This window comes from Capra hircus, chromosome 3, assembly GCF_001704415.2.
Source record: "Capra hircus breed San Clemente chromosome 3, ASM170441v1, whole genome shotgun sequence".
In the NCBI taxonomy this organism is placed as follows: Eukaryota; Metazoa; Chordata; class Mammalia; order Artiodactyla; family Bovidae; genus Capra; species Capra hircus.
The window spans coordinates 5,275,169-5,290,310 of record NC_030810.1 but is presented as its reverse complement, the minus strand read 5'-3'; the positions used below and the strand labels follow the sequence as shown (position 1 = coordinate 5,290,310).

The window sequence follows — 15,142 nt, the reverse complement described above, 5'->3', positions numbered from 1 at the left end:
TTTCCTTTTGCTTGAAAATAGCTTTATTGAGATTAACACTCAGAGCACATATAATTCACCCGTTTATCACTGACACTTCAGTACTTTTAGTATATTCACGGATAGGGGCAACCGTCGCACAGGCCTAGAACATTTTCATTGCCTCGGAACGAAACCCCGTACCCTAATTAGTGATCAGAATTTCTGGGGGATTTTGAAGGCTGTTCTGGAAACATATGTCAGTAAGGAAGGGCTTCCAGTAAATGAAGACCCACCCGACCCGTCTGGCTTCCTCGTCCGAGACCTCAGGGCGGAACGGAAGTCAGCCCGGGTAGAACACCCTTCTGCCCGTCTTCTGCCTTCTCGCCGGCCCCTCCTATTGTCTTCCTTTCCTCCCACTTCTGTGAGTCCGTCGGACGCTGTGTTGCCGCTTCCTTTTCCCCAGCACCTGTCATCTTCCCGGGCCCCCCACCGTGTCCCCGCTGCCCCTTCTTCTGACACCGTGTACCCTCTGTGTGCGCGCCGCCAGCCGCAAAGGGAGCCGGACAATGTGCCGGGCTCTGAAACATCTTCAGAGATGGGGATTCAAGTAAACCTCCTCCTGTTGAAAGCTCCCGTCAAAAGGACTGTGAGAAGGGGCGAGGTTTTGAACTTCACTTCACACTCAACCTTTTAACAGAGGCCCGGGATGTTGTGATTTCCTTGGATGGCAGAGGTGGCCTGGTTCTTTATTTACCGGCCCACACGTCTCTCTGAGCTCCAGGGAGAGCAGAGCCCTTCGTGAAGGTCCAAATTGGCTTTATGCCGTCGGCTTTTGTCTTGAAGGAAATGGGTTTTAATGGACCGGCTCCTGTGATGGCTTCATCTTGAGTGTTTGAAAGGTCTCAGCTCTCCAGTGATCTCCCCCACCACCACCACCCGTCCCCGACAAATAGCCATGTCTTTGATCATTTTTGAATTCTCGTAATACCAAAACACGAAGGTTTTTTTTAGTTCTGTGTGGTTCCTAATCCTGTCAAATGAGCAAGGTAGGGTCTCTTTGAGAGTGAGAAAGAACAGCTAATATGCATTCACGGTCCTTTCCCTTTTTAATTTTCTAATAGGCGTCCGGGCTTCTGTTCTATAGTTTCACTCGGTCGTGGCCTTTGGCTGTGCTGGGCCGCCGCTGCTGCGTGGGCTTTCGCCTGGTTGCAGCGAGGGGCTGCTCCGTAACTGTGCTGCTTGGGCTCACTGCAGCGGCTCCTCTCGCGGAACTCGCGCTTCGGTGGCTGCAGCCGGTGGGCCCAGCCGTCGTGTCCCCCGGGCTCTGGAGCCCTGCTGCTGTGACTCCCCTTCAGCTCAGTGCGTGCAGTCTTTCCGGACCAGGGATTGAACCCGTGTCTCCTTGCGCTGGTAGGCAGATTCTTTACGGCAGAGCCACCGAAGATGCTTTACGCCCTCCAGGCTTGTGAGCATGCCTTTTAAAGCATTCCCCATTGTTCCATCACTCGGTCATGTCTGACTCTTCGCAACCCTGTGGCCTGTAGCCTGCCAGGCTGCTCCATCCGCTGGATTTTTCCAGGCGAGAATAAATACCATAGCAGGTAGCCATTTCCTTCTCCGGGGAATCTTCCCCTATCTAGGGATGGAACCCGCGTCTCCTGTATTGGCAGATGGAGTCTTTATCGCTAAGCCACCGAGGACGCCCTCTTTCTTCAACACGTAGGAAATTAACAGTCAGCCTGCCCTCAGAACCATCAGCAGCACCCCCAGACAGCGTGCATGGGGCGGGGCGGGGGAGTCCTGCAGGGAATTCTTGGTGTCCCCTCTGCAGGTCAAACCCAGTAAGGAGGAGTGGTGGGAGGCGTCCCTCCAGAGCCCCTGGCTCCCTGAAGTAGACTCTGGGTGGTGAGGAGCACACGTCCACTGGAGGACCATGGGCCGTAGTAATACCGGTTTTGTTGCAGTGCTAACAGTCATGGGGACGCTCAGCTCCCACGCAGCACGGTGCAGAAGGACTCCCCCTGCCCGGCACACGCACTGGGAGACCCCTTGGGAGAAGCAGGGCCTTGGGAGTCGGGGGCACGGAGCCCGGTCTATTTGAATAGCAGCCAGGGATGTCAAAAACCCATCCTCACACCTGGCACCGACGGCCATCACCGAGGCACGCTCCCCGCAACAGTTCATCGAAAATGGCCCAGCTAATGATCGGCTGGGCAGATAATCGGAGGAGAGTTAATTGTAAGGTTCGATATGGCATCTTGTCAGCAGAGATAAGTTGTCACGTTTTCCACTTGAGCTGAAACTAAATGATTGTAAAATAAGTTATGAGTGTCCTTGGGCCTGTCTGCCGGAATGATGGCTAAGAATACATTCCTGGCCCATCAGTCTCAAGCAGGCTGCTTGATATTTATGCGGACGGAATGTTATTTTATTCCCCCTCTAGTCATGCTTGTCAGCTCTCCGAGTGAAAAGTGAAGCTGCTTCTTTGACTCATACTTCACGTACCGAAGCTCGAGAGCCTGCAGATTGTTATCATTATTGCTCATATTATGTATTTTTTGGGGTGTGGGTTGAACATTGATGCCCGATTGGGAAGAACTAATGGCCAGCATTGAGTGCACGGGATGGCAGAGGACCAGCCCATCCCGGCTCAGCGCCGTGTCTCGGGAACTCCGGGTCCCTCCATCAAAGCCGGGTGAGAGGGGGCATAATGAGGCGCTCCCCTTTCTAATTTGCTGTGGCTTTCTTTTCTTCCCGTCTCCCCTTTTCTGCCTTCTGCCTCGCCCCCTCTCGCATTTAAGGGCATCGACAGGGCCATCTGTCCGGTGTCCACTAATTGACACAAAACAAGATGCGTTTTTTGTTCTCAGGAGGAGCGGACTGTGTTCTGCAGGGGCATTTTCAGGGTCTGGGGCTGGGCCGTCAGAGGCTTTTCAGGTTGAGGGATACTTTGTCAGACAAGAGGAGTCATCGGAGATGGAAAAGCGCAGCACAGAAGCCCAGTGTGTTTTGATGGGTCGTATTTTAAACCAGGGGACTGTTTAAACACCTCCTCTTGAAAGGGAGTTCTCAGTATCTAGGAGCCGGGCATTCAGATACCAGCACCCAGACATGGAACCCAGGTCACTAGAAACCAGAGCATCCTTGACGTGGCACCCAGCCTGGAGAATGGTCAGGGCTGCTGGGGACCCTCTCTGCTCCAGGCCTCCCTGACCATGACCCAGCCTGCCCCTGCTCGGCCTCTGTCACAGCTCGCCACCCCAACCCCATCCTCGGGGCCACAGACGCCGGCCCCTCGCGTAGTGGGTGCTCCTGCTGCTGCAGTCAGCCCGCCTGGCCCTGACACACAGTTCCTGGCAGGACCCTTCATTCCTGGGGAGCTGCCTGGCTTTGCCCAGCTGTCCACCGCGGAGCTGTGCCTGCCCCCACGGACCCCAGCCTGGAGCACCTGGTTTTCCCAGGGACTTCTGTGCCCAACTCCCGCTTAGCTCACCTGCTGTGGACACCTGGCCACATCATGGTTATCTGTCCTTCCTCCAGAGAGAGACTTGGGATCACATGTGCAGGGCTTGGGCCAGCATTGAGCACTGACCGGGCAGGGAGAAGAGATGAGGCTCCAGCGTTGCCTGCAGTCTCTAGACTTTGGCAATGGCGCTCGTGGCTGGGCCTTGGTCCTGTGAGCAGCAAGCCAGACGGTAGATGGGAAATGCTTCTCGGTTTCCGAGCAACGGGTACACATCACTTCCTTTATCCTTGCCCCTCGTTGTCTGAGACGGGATTGCTGGGGCTCACAAACAGCTGGTCCTGCTTTCTGGTTTCGTCATTGTGATCAGTGTTTCTATTGCTAGCTGACAGCCCTGAGTTATTCTGAAAGCTCACCTCCCGCCTCCCTCCCTTCCTGCGGGGCCCAGATCAGGACCCGTGTTTTTCCGTTCTGCCCTTCACCGTCCCCACGCCAAACCCACTCCTGGCCCCTTCCCTGGCTCCGTGGTTCCTTTGTCTCTGTCACTCACACTCTGGGTCCTGGTGGCTCCTCCTGGAGCCACGTTCGTGTTCCTCAAGGGAGGCCACGGAGCCCCCTTGCCTCAGTGACTGTGGACGTGTAGATGGCTCCCCACCTTACTTCTCTCTGCGTGTAGGTGGCACTTCTGTTTACATAGGATTCAAAGTGAGTGAAGACGCTCAGTCGTGTCCGACTCTTTGTGACCCTAGGGACTGTAGCCCACCAAGCTCTTCCATCCATGGAATTTTCTAGGCAAGAGTATTGGAGTGGGTTGCCATTTCCTTCTCCAGGGAATCTTGGTGTTTCTGCCATAGATCTGATTCCCCCTCTTCAAACTCCTATTTCCCAGGAGATATAGTCTTTCCTGGAGGTATCAAGCAAGAGGCCAGACAGACATCCTCTCGGTCATTAGAAGTCACTCCATGGGGACAGGGGTTTTCACTCTCTAGTCCAGACATGTATGGATGTTGGACCATAAAGAAGGTTGAGTGCCAAAGAATTGATGCTTTCGAACTTGGTGCCAAGGGACAGAGGGAAGTAATAAAACACCTGTCCTGCTGCAGCAGAGGGCAGCGGTCTTAGCCTGCACCCCCCATCTGCCTCCGTGACTAGAGTGTGGGGATGCTCACTGGGACCAGTCTCCCCATGGCCTGTCACCCAACCTGGCACACAGTGGGTTCTTAACACTCCAGAGTCAGAGAGGATACGGTCAGAGCATGAAGAGTTTTGAAACCTGGGCAGAAAATATTTGAAATGACAAATATATTCATCGTAAGGCTTGAGCACTGACTAACATGTAAAAGGATTGCTTTAGGATCAGCTAGTGACCCTGGGGTCCCTGGACACCTCAGCAGTATCAGGCAGCTTCCAAACTGTCTGAAATTGTGCACAAGTATTAACTAGACTGGGGGCTTCCCGGGTGGCTCAGTGGTAAAGAATCCACCTGCCAATTCAAGAGATGAGGCCTCAATCCCTGGGTCAGGAAGAGCCCCTGGAGGAGGAAATGGCAACCCACTCCAGTGTTCTTGCCTGGGAAATCCTACGGACACAGGAGCCTGGTGGGCTTCAGGCCATGGGGTCGCAAAGAGTCGGACACGACTTAGCGACTAAACAACAACATTAACTAGACTAACCTTTTTTTTTCCCTTTGATGTCTATGTACAGTCTTACGTACAGTGGGGTATTTTATTTACAGTGGGATCTAGTATTTTCAAAACGTATGTGTATTAGAAGTGCTATTTTTAAAAGATTTGTATTTAGAAGACTGGGACCACTGAAAATGTGAAAAGCTAGCGAGAGAGGAGCCCTCCTGCAGTTAGCCATACTCCCTGCACCTGGAGGGGAGCGGGGTCTATAGGGCAGGAGCCAGACCCAGGGTGAGTGTGCCTTTGGTGGAGAGCAGGCAGCAAGTTGGAGAGAAAATGAAGAAATGACCATGTGGATAGAGAGTCAACCTAGAGTTCCAGTCTCCTGGAGGCAGGTTCTTCTGCAGGAAGGAGCTGTGGGTTGACTCTTACACCCCTCCCAGGACAGGCTCCCAGCGGCCTTGGCTCCGCAGGGGATGGGAAGAAGGTTGACCCTCCTGACCGTGTAGGGATGGGAAAGGTGCTGCTGGTCTTAGGACGTCAGGAAGTTGCTTCCTAGGGCATTCCTGGAGCTGGCTGTAGAGCTTAAAAGATACTAAGCTTTTTTTTTTTTTTTTTTAATATTTCTTAATACATGCTAAAATGTTCCAGGGGTTCAGAAAATAAAAGTATTTTAAATTCAGATTTCCAGTATCTCTTTATAAAAATGTTGCTTATTTATTTTTGGCTGTGCTGGGTCTTCGTTGCTGCAGAGGCTTTTCTCTAGTTGTGGCGAGCAGGGACTCGGCTCTGGTCGCCAGGCATGGGCTCCTCACTTCAGTGGCTTCTGTTGTTGTGAAGCACAAGCGCTCGGCCCACAGGCTTCAGCAGCTGTGGCCCCGGGCTCTGGAGCACAGGCTCATCGGTTCGGCCCACGGGCTTCAGCAGCTGTGGCCCTGGGCTCTGGAGCACAGGCTCATCGATTTGGCCCACGGGCTTTGTTGTCCCGCGGCAGGTGGGGTCTCCCCAGATCAGGAATAGAGCCCGTCTCTCCTGCCTTGGCAGGAGGCTTCTTTACTACTGAAGCACCAGGGAGACCCTCAAGTATCTGTGTATTCAAAATCAGGTCATCCTTCTGTTCAAAACCCTGCAGCAGCTCCCCAGAGTAAACGCCGGGTCCTAGGCAGTGTCTGAGCCCCTTCCTCTCTGCTAACACCCTGTCTGAGTCTCCCGTCCTCACCGGCCCTGGCCACTCTCCCCTCTGTGGTTCTGGGACAGCATGCACACCTGGTCTTAGGGCCAGGTTCTGGTGATTTCCTCCTCCCTGAGGTATGCATGTGAATTCTCATGTCTTCACCATCTTTAATCATTGGCCCACGGGTTGCCTTCTCATCAAGACCCTCTCTGTACCCCCACCCCGTCACCACCTCTATAATGTCCACTTACCATGAGCTCCTTTCCCCTTTCACCACCTTGTGACGAAGTCTAGGCTGTGACCCCGCGGCTGTCCCAATGCCACTTAGACAGGGACCTTTGTTATTCTCAGCAGTGCATCCCAGACATCTAGAAAAGTGACTCAAAAGAACAGTAAGTGCTCAAAAGAACATTCTTTGGATGAATAAATATTTATTCATTCATTGCACAGAAGGTTCTGTCTTTTGAGTTAACAAAGATGCTGTGTCATGAAATGATGAATTCTTAGGAGCTTGGAGGTATCTGGATGGTGTTCCTTCATCCCTTTTCTCAGTGAACTTGTTTATTCTGCTGAATTGCATGTTCATTTCAGGTCTTTTGAGGGAGTTGTGTTCTTCTCTCTGATAAAGTAAAGTTAGTCATCGTTAGTTGAGAGTTTCACTTCCAGTACACTGGTTTTACCATTTTGTTAAGTAGGTTCAGTGAGTCTAAAATTGCCGGGTCTACCGTGGACTTCTAAGCACTGTTGCTGGACATTGGTGAGACAGGGAGGTGGCATGCAGCAGCTCACAAGTAATCAACTGGCGTTTGGTCCTACAAAGTCTTGAGGGAAGGAGACAGAGAATCAGACATACCTGTATCTTGTGTGTGAGCGCACACACGGCTCAACCCCATTTGCGATGACACTCTGCTATGTATTCCTGAGCATGTCTTTCATTCCTAATAGATCAAATTATTTGTGAGAAGAGAAAAATGAACAAGTAACCCCCCCCACTTTCCTTTTCCAGAACTCCAAACATGCAAAATAGAGAACTTTATAAATCAGATAAAGACGAATGTGATACGATATCACTCATATGTGGAATCTTTAAAAAAAAAAAGGGGGGCGGTTCAACCAAACTTATCTACAAGATAGAAATGGAATCTCAGATGTAGAAAACAAACTTATGGCAACCGGGGGAGAAGGAGAACGGGTTGGGGCTGACATATACATGTGACTGTATATAAAATAGTAATTAAGAACCCACTGTGTCACACAGGAAACTCTACTCAACAGACTGTAATGACCTATATGGGAAAAGAATCTTAAAAAAGAGTGGGCATATGGATACGCGTCACTGACGCAGTTTCCTGTACACCTGGAACTAAAGCAACGTTTCAAATCAACTCTACTCCAATAAAAAAAAATTTTAAGTAATAAAGTTGGAGAAGCACTGGTCTTAAAAAAAAAAAAAAAAAGAGGACTTTCAATTCTCCTGAGCAAAAAGAAGAGGCCGAAAGGGGCTCCTGGTTTGGAATGGCAGGTGGCGTGTTCAGGCACGGGGCACCCTGACCTCTGAGCCCCTGGTTCGGAGACTGTTTCCAGGGCTTGGTAACTGGAAGAACGTTGCTGTGGTCCTTGGCAGAGTCTGGTTTCTCCGTGCTGACCTCTGCGCTCTTTTCCTTTTCCGGTCCGGCGGCAGACACGGGGCTGGGTGACCCCCTGTGCTCGAGCCCCAGCATTTCCAGCACCGCCAGCCCCAAGCTCGACCCGCCCCCCTCCCCTCACGCCAACAGAAAGAGGCATCGGAGGAAGAAGAGCACGAGCAACTTCAAGGCCGACGGCCTCTCCGGCACCGCTGACGGTAAGGCCCCCACCCCACCCCAACTTCCGAAGACTGTCGGGGGCAGAGGTCACGCTCCTGAAAAGTGATTCTCACTCCTCCCATTTGTCGCATTGTTTGTCCTCTGAACCTCAAACGCTCGGGGATGCAGGTCAATGCGTGTGCTTTCTGTTTACAAGGTGGTGCTATGGGCCCTCTCTCTTCCCACTGATCCTCCAGACTGCCCGACCACATCAGCTCTTACCTCCTGACGGCTGCCGCTGGGTCCATGGTGACACTGGTGGCCCAGTCCCCCATTCACCCGGGCAGGTGGTTTGGTCTTGCCCAACCTCTACAAGCTGGGTTTGTGTGTCTGCTCCAGCCAAGCTGTGCCCCGTTGTCTTCCTCCAAAAAAAGACCAGCCTCCGATGTAGGAGTCTCCCCTGATCCCAGCTAGACTCAGCTCGAGTTAAGACAGCCACTCCGATCCTGGCTTTCAGCTTCTTCTGATGATAACCGCCTCCTCTATTAATGCCCATCACTCTTGTTGTTTCGTGAGCTGCATTAGTATTTCCGTGGGCACCGTCCTGTCTTGATTCTCCTCTGACTTGTTGAAGTCAGGTTTTTTGCTCAGGGCTGGGCCCACGTGATCTTTCAGAAGTGGCTCCTTCTGATGGAGTTACGTTTTCTTAATTCCTTGGTGTGTGAGTGGAGGTGGACATGCACACACAGGCACACGGGCGTGGTGGGAGGTGAGATTAATACACTGTAATAAGCAAGTTAAAGAGATGCTTCCAAGGAAAGTTCAAATGTGAGAACATTGTTGTGTAACATGAATAATGATTGGTGAGACCAGTGAGAGTAGATGAATCTGGTTTCAACAAGGATTCCATGTGTGCCGGAAACAACCTTTGTAACTTACATCCTTTTCTTTCTCCATCTCTGCTGCACTTTTTTGGAAATACTCTCTTGACTGTTCAAACTGCAAGTCTGAGTGTGAAAGAAAGTGCCTGTTCCTTCCTAATATCTGAAGATAAGCTTAAATGAGATAAGCCCATGATGCATTTGTTAGCAAGGCAGGAGCAGAGTTTACAGTACAAGTGCTGTGTCATTTACCGTAATTCTGTGAGTTCACGGCATTTTCATTTATAATGAGGAGACCGAGGTTCAGAGTGTCAGGGAGCTTGCTGGGGCTCTCACGGTGCCAGGAAAGAGTCTAGAAGTCCTTTTTCAGTGCCTATCTTACCATTTTGCCTCCCATAGCTTCCTGCTAACAAGTTTAGCCCGTAAAAACTGATTTTCTCCTGTTATGATAAATGAGGATGATTCTGTTATATCAGCAGTGGTGAAAAATAATGATTGTGGATCAAAACACCCACTCAGAGACCGCTGGCCTTCCCATTGGAAAATAAATCGCCCACAGATGCTGAGCATTGATGCAGCGCCTTCCAAAAACTTCAGCAGAAAGCCCCCAGCCACAAATGGGTGGCCACACACCCCACCCGCTACAAGAGGACTGGGGTAAAGTCACGAAGATGCGTGGCCACCGGCCAAGTGGGGAGCAGGTGCCCCACGGGCCCAGGGGAAGAGTAAGATTTGCCTCAGGGGAAGGTCTCAGGCCCATTTCACAGATAAACATCTTACTGTGTTTGTCACGTGGGTTTCCAACTAATGACTTTTTTTAAAAGGTACCACTTGGTAGAAGCTGATTATCAAGTCCACCTATCACTTCATTACACACATTTCATCCCTGCTAATCATTCCACCCACCTCCTGGCATAGTGAACACTGTGTGAAAAAGATACAGCCTGAAAGTAAATTAGTAGTGGTTGCGCGTTTAATTGGGCTGCCGGCTCAAATCAGCATCTTCGTCATCCAGTGGGTTCGCAGAAAGTTCGAGAAGTGATAGTGGGCTTGTCGGATGCCTGAAATGCTTCCATCTTCCACTTCCTGCGTTACTGGGGCGGTGCCATGGGCTCTGAGCAATAGCCTGTGACGAGGCTGAGTCAGATCCTAAGCCCCCAGCCAACCATGGACCCTTTCATTAAGAGCCTTCCTGCCGAGGTGGTGACACCAACAGAAAGACAGGTTCAGAAGCACCCAAATTAGAAATCACAACAGCATCTCAGGCATGTTTGATGGGTGTCGGTTGATGTGTGTTCAGAAGTTCAGTGCTAATGACTAGAAAGGACACCGTGCCTCACTTTGTAGTTAAGAGGACCATCCCCATGATGCTATATCTGTGACATCTTTCCACTAGAAAATAAGACAAGTTCTCTGTCAAAAGAAAACGGATCATTTTTTCCCTAGGAAAAGTTACCTTCCCAACTATAAATGAGTCATTTTGGGGAGACAGGCTATATCCAAGGCATATTATTCTTTTTTTTTTTTTTTTTCACATTTTAACATCTTTGAAGTCAGAATGCATCATTCAACTGAAATAATTTTAGATTCACAATGATGCACAATTTTTAAAATTTTCTTAATAACTATTAATCAAAGTGTATTGTGGGAACCATCAAAGCTAAGCCTTCTTAAAATGAAAGCTAGTTGTATATTTTTAGAGGATTGTTTAATTTTAATCACTAAAAGTATTTATATTTCTCTTTCCTGCAAGCGTTGTGACTTGTTATTGCCAGTATATTCTCTTTGGCTTGACCTCACGCTGAACAGTTGCAACTGCAGATAGTAAAAAGTTCTCTAGATGATGTCCATAGAGTGGATGAATCGTGTAGTTTTTGAGACGCCCCATTGGATCAGATGACTAGACTCAAATCTCTATAGAGAATAAGAAACTTTCACTTCCACTGAGTCAGCTGTTTCACTCTGGGTTTTGGGGAAAACATGGCACCGTCAGCTGGGTCATTGATGGGAATTTTCCACAGGGACTGTCTGTAGACGTGTGGGGCAGGGTGTGGGAAGAGCTATAGGGGTGGTGTGGGCCCCCAGTGGGTAATAGGGAAAGGAGGAGCTGGTTATAAGGCCCAGAGGGAGGCGTCTGGGGAAGACCTCCATCCGGGGATGTGTCCTTCAGCAGAAGGACACTTGCCACCTGGTGACCCCAGAGGGTGAGGGGCCCTGGAGAAGCCCCTGGCCTCCCTGTCCCCGTTGCCTCTGGTCCCCTGCCGCCACCTCCCTGACCAAACCCGATGAGACACCAAAGGCGTCGAGCTACCCAGGCTGGCTGCCACCCAGGCCTGCCTCCAAGGGCGGGGGGGGGCAGGCGGGGACGAGCTAGCAGAAGCCGTGCGTGCTCATGCCTTTCCTAGTGCCTCTTACACGCCCCTGGGCACATCTGGCCCCTGATCTAACATCGGTGCAGTGGACCGGAAGTCTCTGTCCCCTGTGACCCTCAAGGGCCTGGCCTGAGCCCTGCCGAGGGAGGGGTCGGAGCTCCACGTGTGCGCGTCTGAACCATCCCCCGCCAAGCCCATGAGGGAGCCCCACTCTCTGCCTAGGCTCTCAACTGAGCACCAAGTTTCTGTCGCTGGACATTTCTTACCTTTGTGGTGTCTTTGTTCAGAAAGTAAAGACTAAAAGTGTGCCTTCATCAAATATTTACATTGCCTGAAATTCCAGAAACTCTCTGTCCACGTGGGAGCCCTTGGTGCCATAACGATCTTCTTCCCTGACTTCCTCGCTGCCCTGGCCCTCATCAGACTCGATTACAGAGGTTCTTTCCTGCAGAAGAACAGGTCTACACAGAATAGTTGAAAACGGTGTAACCTAAATTAACTAGAACGGCGGTCATCTTCCTGTATTTACAGTTTAAAATGAATGGATTGAATCTCGTAAATTATGGGAGTAGCAACTGTGACCAGAGAGTTCCTTCCTGAATATTTTGAGTTCCAGCGTGGTCACTGGGTTCAAATATAACCCAGCCCTCGTACGTGCTCAGTTGCTCAGGGGTGTCCAACTCTGTGACCCCCCAGACTGCAGCCTGCCAGGCTCCATGGAATTCTCCTGTCAAGGGTACTGGAGTGGGTTGCCATGCCCTCCTCCTGACTGACCCAGGGATTGAACTTGAATCTCTGCCCTCTGCAGGTGGATCCTTTTCCACTGCACCACCTGGGAGGCCCATAGGGAGAGTCAATATCAGAGTAGTCCAGCCCCTTCTGGGGTTGGGAGGGGGCTGAGTGTGGAAGAACTGTGAGGTATGAGCTAGTGTGGGTGGCATTGCACGTCGTCTAAGGCAGAAGTGCCCTGGAAAGGCGGGTGTGTGTCTAGGTGTCCCCAGCACTGAGAGTTGAGCTGTGTCTTTGGGCGGGCGAGGGCTGAGCGCCGTGGTGCTGACCTTGGGAGGACCTGGTGCATGTTCCCCACACCCTCTGCATCACCGGGCATCAGCCCCCCCACTGCCTACCTGGAGGCTCCTGCAGGTGAGGGTCTGTTCTTTCCATACACACACTCTCTAAAAATACGTGAGCATTTTCCAGTTCCGTGGCCCCATCTGTAATGATAAAAACACCTTTGTGATGCCTTTACCTGGGAAAACTAGACCATTCGTGAAGAATGTCAGCAATGGGGCACTTCACTGCTGAGTATAACTTTGAGGGTAAGCTTCTCAGAAACCAGCAGCCTGCAGGCTTCCCATGAAAAATGTGAAGGCGGCATTTAGCTTTAAAAAAAAAAAAAAAAAAACCTTCTACATCATGAATAGTACTTGTATTCTTATTTCATAGACCATCGGGAACAACGGGATTGAAATATCAGTGATAGTCTCGGTTTTAAATTGAATTTGACTTGCTCAGAATTATTAGTTATATTTAACAAAATGGGTAGGTTCGGATCTGGGGGCTAAACTCTATGGTGATTACAGACCAACCAAAGTGAATTCATAGTTAGGGAGTTTGGGATGGACTTGTACACACTGCTTCATTTAAGACGGATAACTACTGGGGACCTAGCTGCTTCATGCTGTGTGGCTTCCTGGATGGGAGAGGAGCTTGGGGAGAATGGATATATGTGTATATATGATGTATGGCTGTCCATCTGAAACTATCACAACACTGTGAATTGGCTATACCCCAATATAAAATTAAAAGTTTTTATAAAAAAAGAAACATAAACTCAGATATGGGGAAAGAGGGTGGTGAGCCAGCACGAGGGGCATGAGGGCGTCCTGTGTTCAAATCACGGAAAGACAGTCCCAGCGCGTCCTGGGTGGCCCTGACGGAGTTCACTGGGGCTAGTGGGTGGAACCTTTGCAGAAGCGGATTTTGGTTAAGATATTAAAAGGAAAACTTTGTCAGAGCTGGGGCTGCCCTGAGCGGCAAGGTTCCAGGTCCCCCTATGGCAAGTCTAGCACTGGTTGGGCCCCCATAGCAGAACCTAGGTTCTGGAAGGATGCGAGCCCCAGGGGCCCTGGGCTCATGGCCAGAGTCAAGTTGAAGGGCGTGTGCCTGGAAATCCCGTGGGCAGTGGGGATTTTGCAGATCATTAATGACTTGCCATCTTTTGCCGTTGCCTTGGAACTGCCGTCCGTTCTGGGTATTCTTCTCATACAGGGTCCAGGAGAGAGGTTGTCATGGCTGAAACTGTGCCGGTCGTCTCTGCAGCCCCGGTTCCGCAGTCCCGAATCGGGTAGTGCTTGTTCGTTTGGTAACATTCATGCAAGTTTGCATCGGGTGTTAATTTCCCTGTTTCCCCAGTGAAAAGGCAGAAGTAGAGAGAGGTTAAGTGGCTTTCTTGTCCAGGGTCAGGTTGCTGGTAGGTGACAGAACTGTCTCTTGATTCTCTGCCTCAAGCTCTTTCCACCAGGCAAAAAGCAAGTCTTTGAGGTGTGTGGAGCGGCTTTTAAATCTAGGAGTGGGGCAGGCAGAGTGGCTTCCTTGATATTTCTCAGATTCCATGTAAAGACCCTGACTTTCATATGGATCATCAAATTCAGAGGTGGTAGAGCAAAGATGTTTCTTTAAAAATGCAGGACCAGTCTGGATTTACCCAACCTTACTATACAAGAGAGGACTCGGAAATCTTGTTGTTGTTGGGGTTTTTGTTTGTTTCTTGGCATTTTGTTATTGTTTTCTTTTTGCTTGATTTTTTTAATTTATTATTTTTGTCCCCTTGGGTTCTTGGTGCTTTGTTCTAAAGGTCTCAGAAGGGAATTTATTTTATCCTTCTCATCTCCATCCCTTGGTTGTTCATTCTGGGTTTTTTTAGACCCATTGCATGGCTGATCGTGGATGAATACTGAAATATTGCTCGGTAGGGGAAACATCACAATGAGTTGCCCATCGCAGCTGTACCCACTAAGCCATCTCAAGTGAGGCCTCCAGCATGGTTACAAATTTCATTAACTCCAGTTTGCAGAGGTCAGATGAGACTTAGTCTTCCTCCGTTCTTTCCAAGGACAACCTGAAGTTGTGAATCATTTCATTCTCTCATCAAATATCGTACAACAAGCACAGAGGAAGCTCTGTGTGCTTGGCTCAGTGGGAAACAAGACAAATAAAAATCAGTTCCTCTCTCACCCCAAGGCACTCAGTGCCCTAGTATGGGAATAAGACACACACCAAGGGGACTTCCCTTGTGGCCCAGTGGTTGAGAGTTCACTTTCCAGTGCAGGGGATGCCGGTTCAATCCCTGGTCAGGAAACCGGGAACCAGAGTCCCACATGCCGAGGAGGTACTAAGCCCACTCACTGCAGCCACTGAGCTCGTGTGATCAACGTGCATCACAACAAAAGAAAATAAGTAAATATATATATTTTAAAAAGATATGCCCCAGGGACTATACCTATGATTTCAGGCAGAATATGTAAGAAGGGCATGGATGGTCCAGAAGAAAGATAAACCAGCAATGAGCTGTAAAAGTCAGGGAGAGCTAACATGTAGAACTTCATGTTAGATTCTGCAGATTTAATACACAATGGTTATCTTAGTTAATAAAATGCCACAAAAGGCATCACTCTTTGATTAAATGTCATTATTTGCAGCAGCCTAAAACCCCAGCGGTAGTGATTGAATTAGTCACAGAACAGTTTCATTTTCACTTTAGTCAGTTAAGTTCAGTCGCTCAGTCGTGTCCAACTCTTTGTGACCCCATGGACTGCAGCACGCCAGGCCTTCTTGTCCATCAACAACTCCCGGAGTTTACTCAAACTCATGTCCGTCAAG

At 50.0% G+C, this 15,142-nt stretch overlaps 1 protein-coding gene across 9 annotated transcripts in view; it reads left to right on the top strand.

Annotated features, from left to right (window-relative positions):
- The window catches only part of AGAP1 (ArfGAP with GTPase domain, ankyrin repeat and PH domain 1), a 571,803-nt gene that overhangs the window by 441,821 nt on the left and 114,840 nt on the right, over positions 1–15,142 (top strand). For all 9 annotated transcript variants that reach the window (XM_018040856.1, XM_018040848.1, XM_018040840.1 and 6 more), the window contains one exon: positions 7,905–8,066. In XM_018040856.1, coding sequence (XP_017896345.1) covers positions 7,905–8,066 — 162 coding nt within the window. The remainder of the gene's footprint in view (positions 1–7,904; positions 8,067–15,142) is intronic.